The sequence below is a fragment of the Hyperoodon ampullatus genome (genome assembly GCF_949752795.1).
Source record: "Hyperoodon ampullatus genome assembly, chromosome: 4".
NCBI lineage: Eukaryota > Metazoa > Chordata > Mammalia > Artiodactyla > Ziphiidae > Hyperoodon > Hyperoodon ampullatus.
In genome coordinates, this window is record NC_136917.1 from 137753740 (window position 1) to 137769530 (window position 15791).

Sequence of the window (15791 nt, forward strand, 5' to 3'; positions counted from 1 at the left end):
CTTATTTGAAGAAAGGTGAATTTGAGCTTAAGGATTTTATTGGAGTAATTGGGGAAGGTCAGTCGGAGTCCAGTTTGTTTTGAGAAGTGCTTAACTGTTAAAACTCTCCAAAGACATAGGGAAATGCTTGTAGTTAGTCTTGAGACAGGATGCAGGGCAGCAAGACAGGGGTGTGACTTAGCGACCAGTGATCAGGCAGTTTGGGTTTAGCAAGTCCGCTCAAGGTCTTAAGAGGGTCATGATGTAAAATGTTTAGTCCTTCAGGGTCTCTCATAAGGCTTTGTTCAGAAAGGTTTAATCATTATAGCCATAATTTTCTGACTGAGACGAGGCTTTCCTTAGTTTTGTAGTTCATAGATAAATAGCTCTCTAGATGTGTGTGTGTGTGTGTGTGTGTACGTGCGCGCGTGCATGCAGGCACTCCTTGCAGTACAAGAAATGAACACAGTGCCTGGCACTTAGTGGAAATTTAATATTGCTTAACGAACTGTATTATTCACGTTCTCTCGATACAAATTTAAATAATCTACATTTTCCCTCAAAGTCTTGCCTGTGTAATATTAAACTGGAAACAGGAATATTTTAAAAATACACACCAAGTAAAAATCATTCCTGTATGAGGTGAGCATAGCTCTTGTCTTGCACTTCAATTTTCAAAATTCGTATCTAACATTTTCTTTCAATCCTTTTTTTGACACTGATATATTTTGAATTTAATGACTATCAAACCTGACATTGCAAAGACAAAGGCAGAGGGAACAAACTCATGAGAAATACTTTAAAAATATATCTTTTAATGTGTTGGAACAGCCTGGAGAATTATCACATCTTACTACTCCTTTATGTGGTAATTAGATTCCTCCTGCCCTCTCCGATAAAGCAGTAGCTTTTAGCTGTTTTATTTTATTTGGTCGGGAGCACTGAAAAATTCCAAGCTACAGTAAGTAAGGGATAACATTATCTTAAACGGTGTTGGAGTTTGACAAAGGTCTACAGGCTTGTGCATTTTACACAGTTATCTACTTTCCATAGTTTTGTTTTTTGAGCTCTAAGTGGCTTCTCGGAAACTGCTAGGTTAAGCAAACAAAAGAAAAAGGAAAACAGACTGCGGGACTCTTGAGACTCTGAAACTGTAATCTAGAGCGAACCGGTTAAGCCTTCAGAGAACGGAGAGGAGGCTGTGTGCGATTGGTAGGCAGAGCAAAGACAGATTAGTCCAGGATGCGGGGCAGCTGGAGAGCGCCTTCCACTAGCGCACACATAAGCCTTCTTAACCCAGAATGGCCGGGGGAGCTGAAACGCGTTCCCATCCTCTGTCCCACTAAAGTAAATAAGTGAACCCTGCTTCAGATGAACTGCAAAGGATAGTCTGCAGATATATCTATAGATATTAGGAGTTTTGACCTCTCTCCCAGGAGATGGGCTAGGCGCCACCCGCCAGCGTCTTTAGCTATCTCCCTCCCTGACCTGCTGGGGCGGAGAGGAGGCGGGGGAGGATGCGGCGCGGGGGTGGCCACCGCACATCCGGGCGCTCCTGCAGCCGGCCGCGGGCTGCATAATTGATGGAGGGCCGGGCGCAGTTCTGGGTGTGCTGCTAGCGCAGTGAGAGTGTCTAAGGGGAGGAGGGCAGGGCGGCCGGCCCCTCCCACTCCGCCTTTTCTCGAGTGACCTGCCCCCGGGCCTGGCAGCGGGCAGCGGGCCGCCGGCGAGTGTGCGCAGCGACTCCGGGCACCGACGGCGGTGGGTACGCGAGGACCGCGGCGGACCTGCTGGCGCCATGCGCTCCCTCCCCAGTCTGCGGGGGCCCCGGACGCCGCCCCTGCCGCTGCTCCTCCTGTGCCTCCTCGCCCCGGTGCGCCGGAGCTCGGAGGACGGCCGTACCCCAGGTGTGATGGTTGCTGGGCCAAGGAGGGGGCGGAGAGCGCGCGGGGATGCCGGCGACCGCGGGTGGGGAACGGCGTCCTCTTCCGCCCGCTTGCCATGCTAGGGTTATCCAAACTGGCCGAGAGGCCGGTGCGGTTCGGGCTTCTCCGCTGGAACGAACAGCGCCCTACGAGACGGGGTCGTGGGTAGTAGGGCAGTGTCTGGGGGTTCCTAGGAAAAGGGCGTGAGGGTGCGGGCAGGAGCAAGGCAGAGACTTGGCCTCTGCTAAAGTGGCAGGATTTCTGAAAGCCACATTTCCCAAGGCCCTTCACTTAAATCGATGGTGAGTCTTAAATATCCCCTCCTCCCTTCCTGGCAGGTGGGTTGGCTTTGATGATGTTTTTTAGAGCTGAGCTGAAATAACACAACAACAAAACAAAGCCCCACGACTTAAGGATAATGTGTGTATCTTCTTTTCTACCTTGGTCTTTGAAAACAAAGACCATGGGTTTTTCTTTGTTTGTATTTGTGGTTGTATTATTAAGACACTGAAAGAGGGATTTTGGTGCAAAGCATCAGGGAAACCAACACCAGATTTGCCATTTTAGCTTCACCTGTTTATAATTACTTTTTATGGTCAAAGTATTCCATCTAACGTACTTTCTAATGCAAGTTCCTGTGTTATAAATTTCAAAGTATTAGCGGCTAATTAGGATAACAGACCACCTCCAAGTTTGCAAATATTGCCCATCAGTGACTAAAATCAGGATATTATTCTACACAAGGTTTCGAACCTTTAATAGGAATTCATTTTTTATGAGCTTATAGAATGTAGATTTTTTGTAACATACTTTGAAGATGGAAAGATAATCAAATAATAAGTTTACTCATTTTTTAATAAATGTCCTTTAACAGGCCTAGCTGTTAACAACTTGGACAAAACATTTTGGGTTGCCTCAGTTTCTAAATTTCCTCACCCCGCTTTGCAGCCACCTTTCTCTTTTTCATTCACACCACTTATAAAGAATGGTCAGGGACGTTTTCTACACCCTGGGCTGTCCCTGATTCACCTATCATTCACCTGAGGGTACTGCACTTCTGAGGACCAACGCATTCTAGGTGTGTCCTAGAACTTTGGTTCTCGACTTGGCTGTATGTTGGAATTACCAGCGAGCATTAAAAATGCTGATACTGGATCCTGCCCTCAAAAATTCTGATTCAGTTGGCCTGGGATTCAGCCTACACGTGAGGAGTTTTAAAAGCTCCCATGTGATTTTTTTTTTTTTTTTTCCTTCGGTACGCGGGCCTCTCACCGCTGCGGCCTCTCCCGCTGCGGAGCACAGGCTCCAGACGCACAGGCCCAGCGGCCATGGCTCACGGGCCCAGCCGCTCTGCGGCATGTGGGATCCTGACGGACCGGGGCACAAACCCGCGTCTCCTGCATCGGCAGGCAGACTCTCAACCACTGCGCCACCAGGGAAGCCCTCCCATATGATTTTAATCATATGATCCTAAGCAGGTTGAAAACCACTGCTTTGAAATGATATGGCCTAGAGAGTGCACTGCTGGATAGGTATTCCATTGGTATCAGGGAGTCAGGTTTAAATTGACACTTAGAGCAGACTTCCAAAGAGAAAAGTAGGAAACAAATGAAGGTGGAATAAATTAACAAATAAAGTTTTAAATAAATAGAATGATGTGTATATGTACGGCAGATGTCTCTGTGTGTATGTAGCACAAGTCCTGTCCTTTAAGCTCCACTTAAGCTAAAATTATGGAAGAATGTGACATATAAAAGGCGTGAAGTTAACATTTCAAGGCAGAATTAAAACCTTGAATTCTGTGAGGCAGCCTCATCTCACTTTATAGATACTGTATCGATCTCGGTGAGGTTCAGTTTCCTCCTTGCTAAAGACCATTGTGAAGTTTACTAGCTATTTTTTACCTAGGTGCTCTTGAACTACTTGGAAGTAGGTGTTCTATAAACCTAAGATTTGGGGCCAAATTTTAAAAATAAAAATGCTTATCATTTTTTATCATAAATGTATATTTACTATGTAACAACTGTGTGCCAGGCATTGCACCATATAGTTTATAGCTCTATGGGTTAGTTTTTATTATCCCTGACTTTCAGATGAGGAAATTGGAATTTAGAGAGGCTAAATAGTTGCCTAAGTACAAATAATTAAGCAGTAGAGCAGGAAATTTAGCATTGTTCAGTTTGATTCCAAATACTGTGTTCTTAAACTCAGTTGTCTCTCTGAGATGAGTCGGTATGTTTATGAAGGTTTGGAATCACTGACAGAGAGCAGAGTGTGTGGATACAAATGGTAGATTTGGGCTGTAGGGCTTGCTGACTCAGTTTGAGTCCTGGAATAAAGTTGGCACAAGGACTCACCTTAACTCTTTGAGGCTGTTTTAATTAAATAAGAAACGTAGAATATCTTTATGAAGGAGAAATATTACATAAATGGGAATATTTAAAAATCATTATTATTACTCTTATGGGGGAACAAATCGAAGGAAAGGGTCATGCTTATCTTTTGAAAAATGTTTGCAGGGGAGTCGTTTGAAATGATCATTTTTAACTTCTAAAGGATGTTGCTTATATGCTTCCTTGATCAATGCCCCCTTCCTTTCTAGAGACACACAGAGCAACTGCCCGGTAGTAAATATTTGTTGGAACAAATATTTGAGCACCTATATATGCCTTACATTGTTAGTCTATATCTAAGCAGAAAACTTTAGCAGTTTTTACCTTTCATGGCATTTAAACTTTAAAGGAACAGATTGGATATAAGCCTGTCTTTAATAGGGTTGTATCTGAGGCATCAAAATTTTGACCCTAAATTACCATCACATTCGAAATTACATTATATACACATTTGTTAAGAATTAGTGCAACTGGCTCTTCCTCATCCTGGTCTTTTATCCCCACCTCTCATCCCCATCTCCTTCCCTTCCTTCTGGGAATGAGTCCTGTAGTCATTAGGTGGGGAAATGCGGAAGCGTCTCCCCTGTTGAAGGGACCCAGATGGTTTCAGATCAGGTAATTAGAAGCTGAGCCCAGTCAGGATGGCATCCAGGTAGAGGAGGGCAGCCCTGTGTAGAGTGTTAGAGCCGAAGGCACATGAGGTGGCCGTTTCTGCAGAAGGGTGGTCTGGCGAGAGGCCTCAGCGCTGAGCAGAATGACAAGGGCTTCTATGCAGCTATGGCATGCAGGTCTGATCCTGATCACAGGATGGAGGTAAAGCATGCAGGAGCAGACAGTGCAGGATGCTGGAGCCTAAGTGGGTGAGGAAGACATCTCTTTGGGGCCAATGGGAGATTAGTTATATATGGGGGGATTGATCAAATAAGTAAAGCTGGTGAGGATAACAGAATCTAGGTTTTTCTCTAGAGAAGAAGGAAATAAACGGGGAAAACAAATGAACCTTGTGGTGTTGGACTGCAATTGGCAGCATTAGCGTGAATTCATGACTTTAAATATCTATCTATCTCTATCCATGTCTTATGTCTATATATATCTATATAAATAGATGCATAAATATAAACATGTATGTGTAAATATATGTATAATGCATATATGTGTCATATATATTTACAGGTGATCCCTGAACATAAAGGTTAATCTGTGTATAATTTATAGTCAGCCTTCTGTATCAGTGCATCTGAGAATTGAACCAACCATGGACCATGCAGTAACGTAGTATTTACTCTTGAAAAAATATGCGTATAAGTGGACCCTTGAAGTTCAAACCCTCATTGTTCAAGGGCCAACTGTATATATGTATGTATATTATACCCATTATATATATGTTGTGTGTGTGTATGAATATGTACACATGTATTCTTAGGTCTGCCCACTGTGATGGAGCAGTGATGAACATACTTAGCACCCAAATCTTGATTCTAAATACATTTTTTTTTTTTTTTTTTTACTAATAATAACTTGGATTTTTATAGAAATGGCTGATATCAGGACTGGAGTGGGGAAAGGATAGGATAAGCCTGGAACATCTTATGCCAGAAAGCAGTGAAGTGTTCAAAGAATAATGGGTAATGTCAAAAGGATACAGAAGCCAAAGTGAAGGGGGTACGAATGGACAAACAGAGTATGAAAGTAAATAATAATACTAATGGACTAGTATCCATATGCACTGAATAGTGTCCATTGAATTATGTAGGTATTCATGAGTACGTACTGAACTTAATTAATTAAATGAGTCAATTGAAAGTTTGATGAGGCACAAAATATTATATAGTTTCAAAGTAACTTCCCACAAAATTGGCATTAATGAAAAGGGAGAAAGAATAACTTTTAAGTGGAGAAGCCTGGCAGACACCACTTTAATCAAATGATCAGAGTGTAAATCAGTAAAGAAAGAAATAAAATTGTGTGTCATCTGATAGGATGCAGTGAGAAGAACACAACATCTCCTCTGTGATTTTCCTGCCAAAGATGCCTACTCTGAATCTAATCGTATTACAACTAAACTATCCTGGAACTTTCATAAGCATCAAGGTCATAAAAGTCAGGAGACTAAAGCTGTTTAGAGTGAAGAGAATAGAGGGACATGGCTCATGGCAGCTCATGTGATCCTGAGCTGAAACCTTTGACTAAAAAAGTACACTATAAAGACTTTTGTTGAAACTTAGATAAGATGTGGGATGAGATGATAGTGCATAAATGCTAATTTCCTGATTTTAACAGCAGTACTGGGGTGAAGTGGGCTATGTCCTTTGTAGGAAATAATGTTGTAATGTTTCTGAGGTCGAATGGGTCATCAGGTGAACAACTTGTTCCCCAGTGGTTCAGGGGAAACATTCTTTACCCTGTACGTAAAACTTTTCTGTTAGTTTGAGATTGCTTGAAAAGCAAAAAGAATTTCAACTCTGAGAAAGCTTGAATTAACAGACAAACCACAAGGATAGCTGAGAAATAGTCATCAGTTTATGTAATTAGGTACGGTTTTCCAAAGGAGTATTTGCCCTCAAACAGAGACAGACTGTAAGTGTTGAGGCTTTCTGTCCTAGATTGTAATCTTTTCAAGTTACTTTTGTATAGCTGGCCTCACATATTTCACAATATTAGGTGAACCTCGGAAATAAACAACTTAGGACACACACATTGACATAGAAGGAAAAAAACCTCACAATGGTTTACTAAAAATAAACTCTCCTAATAAAACATAGTCACTATTCATGCACAACAAAATATCTCAAATAATATATTGTTAGTATAGAAATAATAGATGTTATCTTTAAAAATGGTGTTTCTCTTTTAACTGAAAATAATATTTTTCTGGTATTTTTAAAGTTATTGTGGTCATATCATTACTAATGTATCCCTACTCTCAAGATAGAATCTTTTTTACTATTGCCTTATAATTATATAGTTCTGAGACCTTGAAAGGGAATTTAGATGTCTCATCTGATTGATCTTGAAGCCCAGAGTGCTTTTGTGATGTAGCCAAGAGCCTGGAGCTAGCTAACACCTGTAACTGGTTTCCTAGTTTGCATTTTAAAACTCCATCCAGCACTTGGTGCCTCTTTGGAAAAGGTCCTCAAAATAGGAAGGGCTGCAAATGTTCATGCTTTAAAGTATCTGCACCTAAACCACGTAAAACAGGACCTCAGGGCTATAGGGCCATTTGAAGATTTTTAAAAATCATCACTTTGAGGAATGAGGGTTGAAGATGTACCTGTTTTGAAATCAGGATTTCTCAACTTTGGCATTATTGACATTTTGGGCTGGATAATTCTCTGCTATGGGGGGCTGTGCTGTAGAATGCTTAGCAGCCTCACTGGCCTCTACCTTTGTAGTGGGTGAGTTGTGTCACCCCCCCAAAAGATGTTCAAGTCCTGACCCTTGGTATCTGTGAAAGTGACCTTATTTGAGAGTAGGGTCTTTGCAGATGTAATCAAGGTAAAATGAGGTCATGTTACATGAGGTCATGTTACATGAGGACATGTTACATTAGGATAGACCCTTAACCCAATGACTGTGTCTTTATGAAAGAAGTGAGAGGGAGATTTGGATCTAGAGACACAGACACACAGAGGGAAGATGGATGTGTAAAGATGGAGCCAGAGATCGGAGTGATGCATCTACAAACCAGGGAATGCCAAGGATTGCTGGCAACCACCAGAAGCTAGGAAGAGGCAGGAACAAATCTTACGTAGCGCCTTTAGAGGGAGCAAGGCCCTGCACCTTGATTTCAGGCTTCTAGCCTCTAGAACTCTGAGAGAATAAACTTTTGTTGTTTTAAGTCACCGTATTTGCAGTAATTTGGTATGGCAACACCACAAAACTAATATAACCTACCAGGTACAAGTAGTAACCTCCAAGTTGTGATAACCTGAATGTCTCCAGACATTGTTAAATATCCCCTGGGCAGGGTGCAGGGAAGAAATCACCTCTAGTTGAGAACCATTAAACAAAATCTAAGTCCTATCAAAGAATAACCTAGCGGGTGAAACATTTAAAAAACCCACAGTCTCTAGAAAGAGCAGAAATCCTAGTTTTATTTGGCATAAGTTTCACTGTTAAAATATCTTAATGACCCAGGTGGCGCTAGTTTGAAACATTAGTTTCCACACTGCCCTTCAGAATATATTTTATTGCAAAAATCATATTTTAAAGAAAAGGTCAATTTATTTGCATTTCTATGTGACCAAGTTTTAAAAATAGTTTTACAAGGCTGTGTAAAAGTACACATTGCTTTTGTCATTAGGCTTTTTAATTGTTCTTTAATTTTTTTTAAACTAATCTAAAAATGACCTTCTTGTCCAATAGTTCCCATGTATATAAAAAAATATGAGTTCCCTATCTAGACTGTTACCTGTCCCTGACTTAGAAAGTCTGACTTATAAATGTTCCCATCAGGAATTTATTTTCTTGCCAAAACTTCTTTCCTCTTCTTTTCTTGACAAACTCTCTCTGGAGTATAGTGTCTAGGAATCAAGGTAGCCATATTCCCCTTCTCTTCTTTTACTCCTGCCGCTAGAACAGGGGATAGGGATCCTATATTCCTAGAGCCCAGCGGTAGAACTCTAAATGTATTGTTTACAAGCAGTATTGGTAATTAGATATTTTAATGCTATAGTTCAGCTATATCATGGCTTAAATGGCTTTTACAATTTGGTGTGGGATCCCATGGTTATGTATATTGATAGTGCTGCTTCCATGGGGAAATATATTCTGAGTTTGAAACCTCTGTTTTATAAATAGTATATGTTATCCATTCCTAGGTTGTGTTTCTGTAATTGGGTTGCACATTTATATTGCTATTTATCAGAACGCTAAAACTAAGACTTATTAAAATAATTTTAATTATACATGTTGATAGCAATCAATACATTATGTGGATGAGAGAGAGAAAGACGGAATGGTATTTATCCTAATAGCTGTTTCTTATACCTTTCTTCAAATGATGTCCAGACCCTTCCAAGATTTTAAAATATAAGAGATTTGCGGGGCGTATGTTAGAGAAAATGCTTATTCTTAAATAGAGGTATAGTTGAACTGATTTTCTGACTTAAAAGCAAATCTTAAAACCCAGTGCATTTTTTTAGTGTTTATCTTTTTTTTTCTTCCCAATTTACTTCAATTAAATAGGGCCCCATTTAAACTAGTGAAAATGTTCCCTTAATATTAAATAGAAATTATAGCATGTTTATTTCATTTAAAATGTTAATAGCATAAATTATAAACCCTTCTAGGAATGTCTATTTTAAAATGTAATATGTTAAAGATATCTAAGTGGAGAACATTTTGCGATTTCCCATGAAACAATATAGGTGAATATTAGAATGTTACACAGTTCTTTGATGCAACACCCTCATGCCCCATAGCCCAAGTAGAGGGAGAAAAATCTTTTAATCTCTGTCACAACTACTAAAAGCTACTCTTTTATGTTGGCATTTTGGCCACTACCTGTAAAAGAATGCCGAGTGGAAAATTTCCAGCAATGATTAATAGAGTGAGTATGATAACTTAAGGAATGCGTGTTATAATCTTGGCACCATCACTCAATATCCAGCTTTTCTGATCCTCCCTTCTCTATGAAATGAAACCCCAAGTAACAAGTCAGTGGCAGAACTTGGACCAGGATACAAATCCCTGACTCTCCATTCTGTACTTCTTTTTGTGACTCAGCCTAATCCTTTCAGGGAAGTATTCAAACCACATCTGCCTGAATCTCCTGCCAGTTTCCTTTAAACACTAACATCATCTGCATCAGCCTCCTGCCAGCTGTCCTCCTACTGAAAGCAATAAGGTTTACATTCTCACTTTTTTGATTAAAAAATATCTTGGCTAAACAATGAACTTCTCACTTTAATATTCTAACACCTTCTGCCCTGCTCTTGTACTCAAGACTCTTAAAGGAACTTTTCCCAAGACAAAAATCACAACAGTTATACATGCCCTTTTGCACTTGGGGCTTCTTCAGTGGAGTCTGGAGCCTGATCATGAATGCTTTAAAGACAATAGCAAGTTAGGATACAGGTGATGGCTGGATTATAGATGTCTGTTTGTATTTTTAATACATGAGTTGGCAATTAGAAGTGGTCACAACAGTTAGTATATTCTGGAGCTATCCAAATTTTCCTACTCTTGAAGCTTGGTTTTTCCTTTTCCTCCTATTCCTTCAACTTTCATAAGCTTATATTTTGCCCAAGCCAAGCCTAGACCCCCCTTTTCTCTCCTTGTTCTAATGTAGGTCCTAGGGGGACCCATCCATCCACATCCTGTTGATGCAAAATGGGAAGATAACCCCAGCCTCAGAGCTCTTGTCCTTGGCATTATCTCCAGCTCTGTTCTACCTCCAGAGTCCTTCAAAGATGTAGATCACACTTCATACTCTGTAGCTCACATACCAACTTGTATACACCACATAGGCTAGTTACAGTCAAGATTATAAATGGGTGCTACTCTGAAATTTTAATGACTCTCAATCACAAATTGTGGGCCTAAACCAACATTATTATGATCCATGTAGCCCTCCAGGAACCAAGTTTACTCAGCTTCATATTCCTTATTGGCATCAAGCATGTATGCTGTATATGTTCACTTATTTAAGTGAAATGAGAATCAGAATGACAGCATTTTTTTCAGCTTATGTCATCCTTACTGTTGCTGATACTGTGATTAAGAATAATGATAATGATAATAAATGTCAGACCATCTCAAAAGGGTTATGAGCTTGTTTCAGGGATAAAAAGCGTGGTGAAGATCTTCATGACGGCATTCTGCCCTGCAATAGGCTAGGCCAAGAAAAAAGGTCTCCCGAGCAAAGGAAGCAAAGATATCAAAGCTTATGTTTGCAAGCTTCACAGAACAGATGATAGAGTAGAACAGGTCTTTCTTTCCCATCTGCCGTTCCCAGATGCTGCTCCCTCCTGGCTTCCTGTCCAGAAGGGAACGGCATCTGCCTTGATCTTCCTGACGTATTTTCTCTTTAATGCAACCTGTAAGTGAGCTATGCCCAATAATAGAAAAAAAGAATTTTCATATTGATAGGTGACTTTTTGGCAATGTGTGTGTGTGCTTGAGAGAGAGTGACAGAGAGAGAGAATAGGAATGAATGAATATTAGGTGTGGGTGGAGGAGAAGTTTTGTATTCCCGACAGCCTAGTGAGAAACTCAGGGCATATTTTCCTAAATAATCACTGTCAGAGGGTAGTATGATTTAGGTATGTTATTTGTTAAAGGATTATTTTATGGGAAAGTGCATCCCACCTTCCAAGACTGTATTAGAAGTGATCAAAGCTCTGGAACATGGCTTAATTGGAGAGCTAGGTTCTGTGAGGTAGATTTTTTTATTAGGCAATATTGAAAAGCTGTGTGTAAGCTGAAGCGACAAAAATGATCACTTCCTTTGATAACATGTTTCATACATATAAGAAAAGTAAAGAACTAGAAATCTAATCTTGCACTAAGAATAACTTTCTGAGCAGAGTGTTAAAAATGTGGTGTAAAAAAGGCCCAGGTTTAATTTAAAGTGAATGAAGGGTCTTAAGAATGCAGCCAAGTTTACAATGATGAGCCTTTCTCCTCTGACTTGTTTGGTAAAGTTGGGGTAGTTTTCGTGGGAGGTAAGGACTGTGTCCTAAAGTCAAAGAAACAGTATCTAGTGTTAAAAAAAAAAAAAAAAAAAAGAATCTTTGAGGAGAGTGGGACAGGTGGAAATGGAAACATTGTTTCTTCGATGAAGGTTTTTGAAAGAAGAGATAAGTGACAGAGAAAAACGGAAAGTTGGTTTGGTAGAGGACACACTGGACTGTCACCGTAGCTGGAAAACAGAGCAGCACAGACTCTCCCTGTCCATCCATTTATGTCCTCTGTCCTGTAGCGCCTGGTGCACTCTCTCTTAGTCCTTTTTTATGCCCTTTATTTTGGTCTCTCTGTCCCTTTTTGTGCTCTCATCTTCTCTCTGCCTTTTCTCTTATTCCTTTTTTATGCCCTTTGTTTTGGTCTCTCTGTCCATTTTTGTGCTCTCATCTTCTCTCTGCCTTTCTATGTCCTTTTTTTCCCCTGGCACTCTTATCTAATTTCTCCGTATCTTCATTTATGTTTTATAAAGAAACTACGAATTTTAGGATAAGGAAGGTTTTTTTTTTAAAAGTCATTTGATGTAATCAATAGGGATTTTTCAGTAAGAAAAGAACATAGAAAAATTGGAAGTTTTGTTATATTTAATAGCTCAGTGTGTTTCTGAATGTCTGTGGAGCATGTAAGACCTAGTGAATCAGAGCTTCCTGAAAACATTATTTTTCATTAATAGTATACAATATACCATTTTAGCTGTTGTGAACTAGCTTTTAGACAGTCACTTAACCTTGATAATAATATGTAATCACATGTTCTTATTCTTACAGCTGCACCTTTCACAAGCCTACCTGTCCGGGAAGAAATGATGGCAAAATACTCTAACCTTTCCTTGGAGAGTCATAACATATCACTGACTGGTAAGTGTATTGTGTTTCAAATAATATAATGCCAGATAATTTTTCTTTTTTAATTAAGTTACTGTATGAATTATGAAGTACTAAAGCCTGCTGCCAGTCTGGCGGGAGAGACACACCAGTACCTTATACAGTCATAACACAGTGTGATGGGGTCCCGTGCGACCAGGCCGGCATGCCCTGTGTGAGGGAGGAGGCAGCCTTTCCAGGCATGGGGGTTAAATGCTCTCTAGAAGGAGGGAGCCTGGGACGAGAGGAAGGCTCATTTTGATGTGCAGATGCTCTTCGGTTTTCATCACACCTTGCTGGTACATCTGTTCAAACCACTGTTCACTGAGAGGAGAATTCATGTATCTGCTGGAAGGCCTTTAGGCAAAACAATTAAAGATGTCATCTATGACTGCTATGGAAAATCAAGCGAAGAATCCTGACATAAAACTCAAGTCTGCTTTCTCTTTTCACAGTTTTGGATTCCAGTATTTTAAAAGTAATCTCAGAGTTCTTTAAATGAGCAAGAGTAGTTACCTGTTTTAGCAACAATATTAAAAGTATAATTAGAATTTTAATCCTATTTATTAAGTCACTAATAAGTTTCATCCAATTATATGTCCAGGCTTTAACTGTCCTCTAGTTTAAGAACGGTTTCTCTATTTCTGTTTAATATGAATTAAAGGTGTGCCCCTTCCCCCAATCTGATACCAGTGGAATATTTGCAGTGAGTTTTCTGGTAGGAGAACATTTTTATGACTTTGTGCAACCCCTGTTTGTTCCCAGATGTCCCCATCCTAGTATTTGGAGCTTATTCCTACTTGTAAAAAGTAATTACAACACCCCTGTGTTGCTACTTCTTCTTTTACTTTTTGCACGTTCTAGTCGTTGGTTTCCTTTTTTAGGATGGAATGTTTCTTTAAGAGAGATTTATGTGAAAACATAAGTTTGCAAATCCTTGGATTGGCCTGGTAATGCTGGCAGCAGCACACACCTCACTTATCCTGTGTAGCTGGAGCCCCGGGAAAAAAAGGGTCAGGTACCCAAAGGGAGAGCAAAAATTGGACTTTTTAGTTGATGTCAGGTTGGTTATTTACTTAACCCATTTGGAGGGTTTCACTCCTAACCACTCTTTTATTCTGGTACCAGTATTCCTACAGTATTCATGAGAGCAGGTGTTCACAATTGTCCGTCACTCACCTTCAGCTCTGGCCTGATCAAACTTTAGTCAGGCTTTTCTCTTCCTCCCAGACCCCTGAACTTGGCATGCCCCAAGTCTGAGCAAGCAGTAAATGCATGACCACAGCCCAATCGTGCTGTCTGCTTCTACCCACCAGTTGCCTCATTTCTTCTCAAAAGTTCCTGCTAGCCTGCTTACCCCTCCCTATAAAAGTCTTTTTCTATTTGACAGTGAGATACTTGTAGATCCAAAACTTGGAGCATTTTTCCCTATTGCAATAGACTTTTGGAATAAAGTCTCTCCTTATTTAAGTCTAGGTTTGTTTTTATTTGACAAAAGAAAAGATTTGACATTAATTTCGAAACACAGGATCTCTGAACTGTGACCCTTGTTGTTCTGTTTGCCTTCCCATCAAGAAGTTTGTTCTTAGGAACTGCCTTTATTGAAATATAGAATTTAAATCTGAAGACGTACTTATGCTTATTAGGAACCATAGGCTTTCTACCTACTGTTACCACCAAGGATTTTTAATCTACTTCATAAATAGAATGTTTTCATATTTTGTCATATCATTGTTTATTTGAAGTGTGCTTAACATTTCTGTGTTGTTACTTATTTTCTCTTTCCCTCTGGCCATTTTAGAAGTTGATCTCTCTGTTGGGAGAAAATTTTTTTGTACAGAGATGCAAATGTAGTACATTAGTTGCAGATTTTGGACCAGCATGACAACTTTGGCCCAGTTCATAGCACATTTACTCAAAGATGCTTGAGACTGGGAAACAGGTCCTGTGCCTTGGAGAGTGAAAAACATGACCTTTGATTCATGAAAGCCTAATTGTTTACTTGTTTTATGTTTTTAAAATACTGCTAATCATTTACTTAACAGACATATGGTATTGACTATGTACCATGTATGTATTTCTACATATAACTTAGTTTAAACCTCATATGAACCCTAAGCAATGGGTACTATTACTATTTGCAGTTTGCAGATGAGGAAAAAGAGGCACAAAGAGATCAAGTGAACTGACCATGGTCACAGGTGGTAAGTTGGGAGTTTGATTTTGAACCCAGACTGTCTGGCACCAGGCGCCACGCTATTAACCATCATACTATGCAGCCTTTCTTAATGCCCAGTTACTCATTTCTTTCAGCAGTGTTATTAATACAATTATACCTATTTTAAGGAAACTTAGATTCGCTATGAGACTATGGAAAGAAGTTTCAAAAACAATGAAAACAAAGGTATTTTGATTGCCCTTTGCTAAATAGGTTTGTCTTGGAAATTGCATTTGCTGAGATAATGGATATCTTTGTAAAAGTATAATTGACTTCACTAAGCATGAAGTGTTTTTTTTTTCCAGTTGTCTGATGTCACTGTCTTTCAAAAATTGATCTTTTAATAATGGACTATTTTAACATGACTGTGTTAGGTTTCCCAATGTCAATATTCAGAAGTCATTGTATTATAGCAATTAGAGTATTTCTTTATTGTTTTATTTTTTTCTTTCTCTGTGCATATTATAGTGTTTGGTGCCTCCATTAGTGTGTTATAGTTTAACCCAAGAGGTTAAAACCAAAGCATCAGCTGGCAGTTTTCTTGACTGCCCTGGTAATGTTGGCATAGGCTCTCCCCACTGGCACACTTTATTTATCATTTTGAGATGTGAGCAGCTGGCCTGGTAAGGACCTCATGAGACAGGGAGGTAGACAAAGCAGGCATTGGAGCTACAGATACATATATTAAGGCATGGAGTAAAATTTGGGAAGATTAGTCAAGGTCAGGAAT

General features: G+C 39.8%; 1 protein-coding gene across 1 annotated transcript in view; it reads left to right on the forward strand.

Annotated features, from left to right (window-relative positions):
• Nucleotides 1-1777: 1777 nt before the first annotated feature.
• The window catches only part of EMB (embigin), a gene marked incomplete at both ends in the record, with an annotated part of 48916 nt that continues 34902 nt past the window's right edge, over nucleotides 1778-15791 (forward strand). Inside the window, 2 exons of the mRNA XM_079701610.1 lie at nucleotides 1778-1886; nucleotides 12748-12837. Coding sequence (XP_079557736.1) covers nucleotides 1778-1886; nucleotides 12748-12837 — 199 coding nt within the window. The remainder of the gene's footprint in view (nucleotides 1887-12747; nucleotides 12838-15791) is intronic.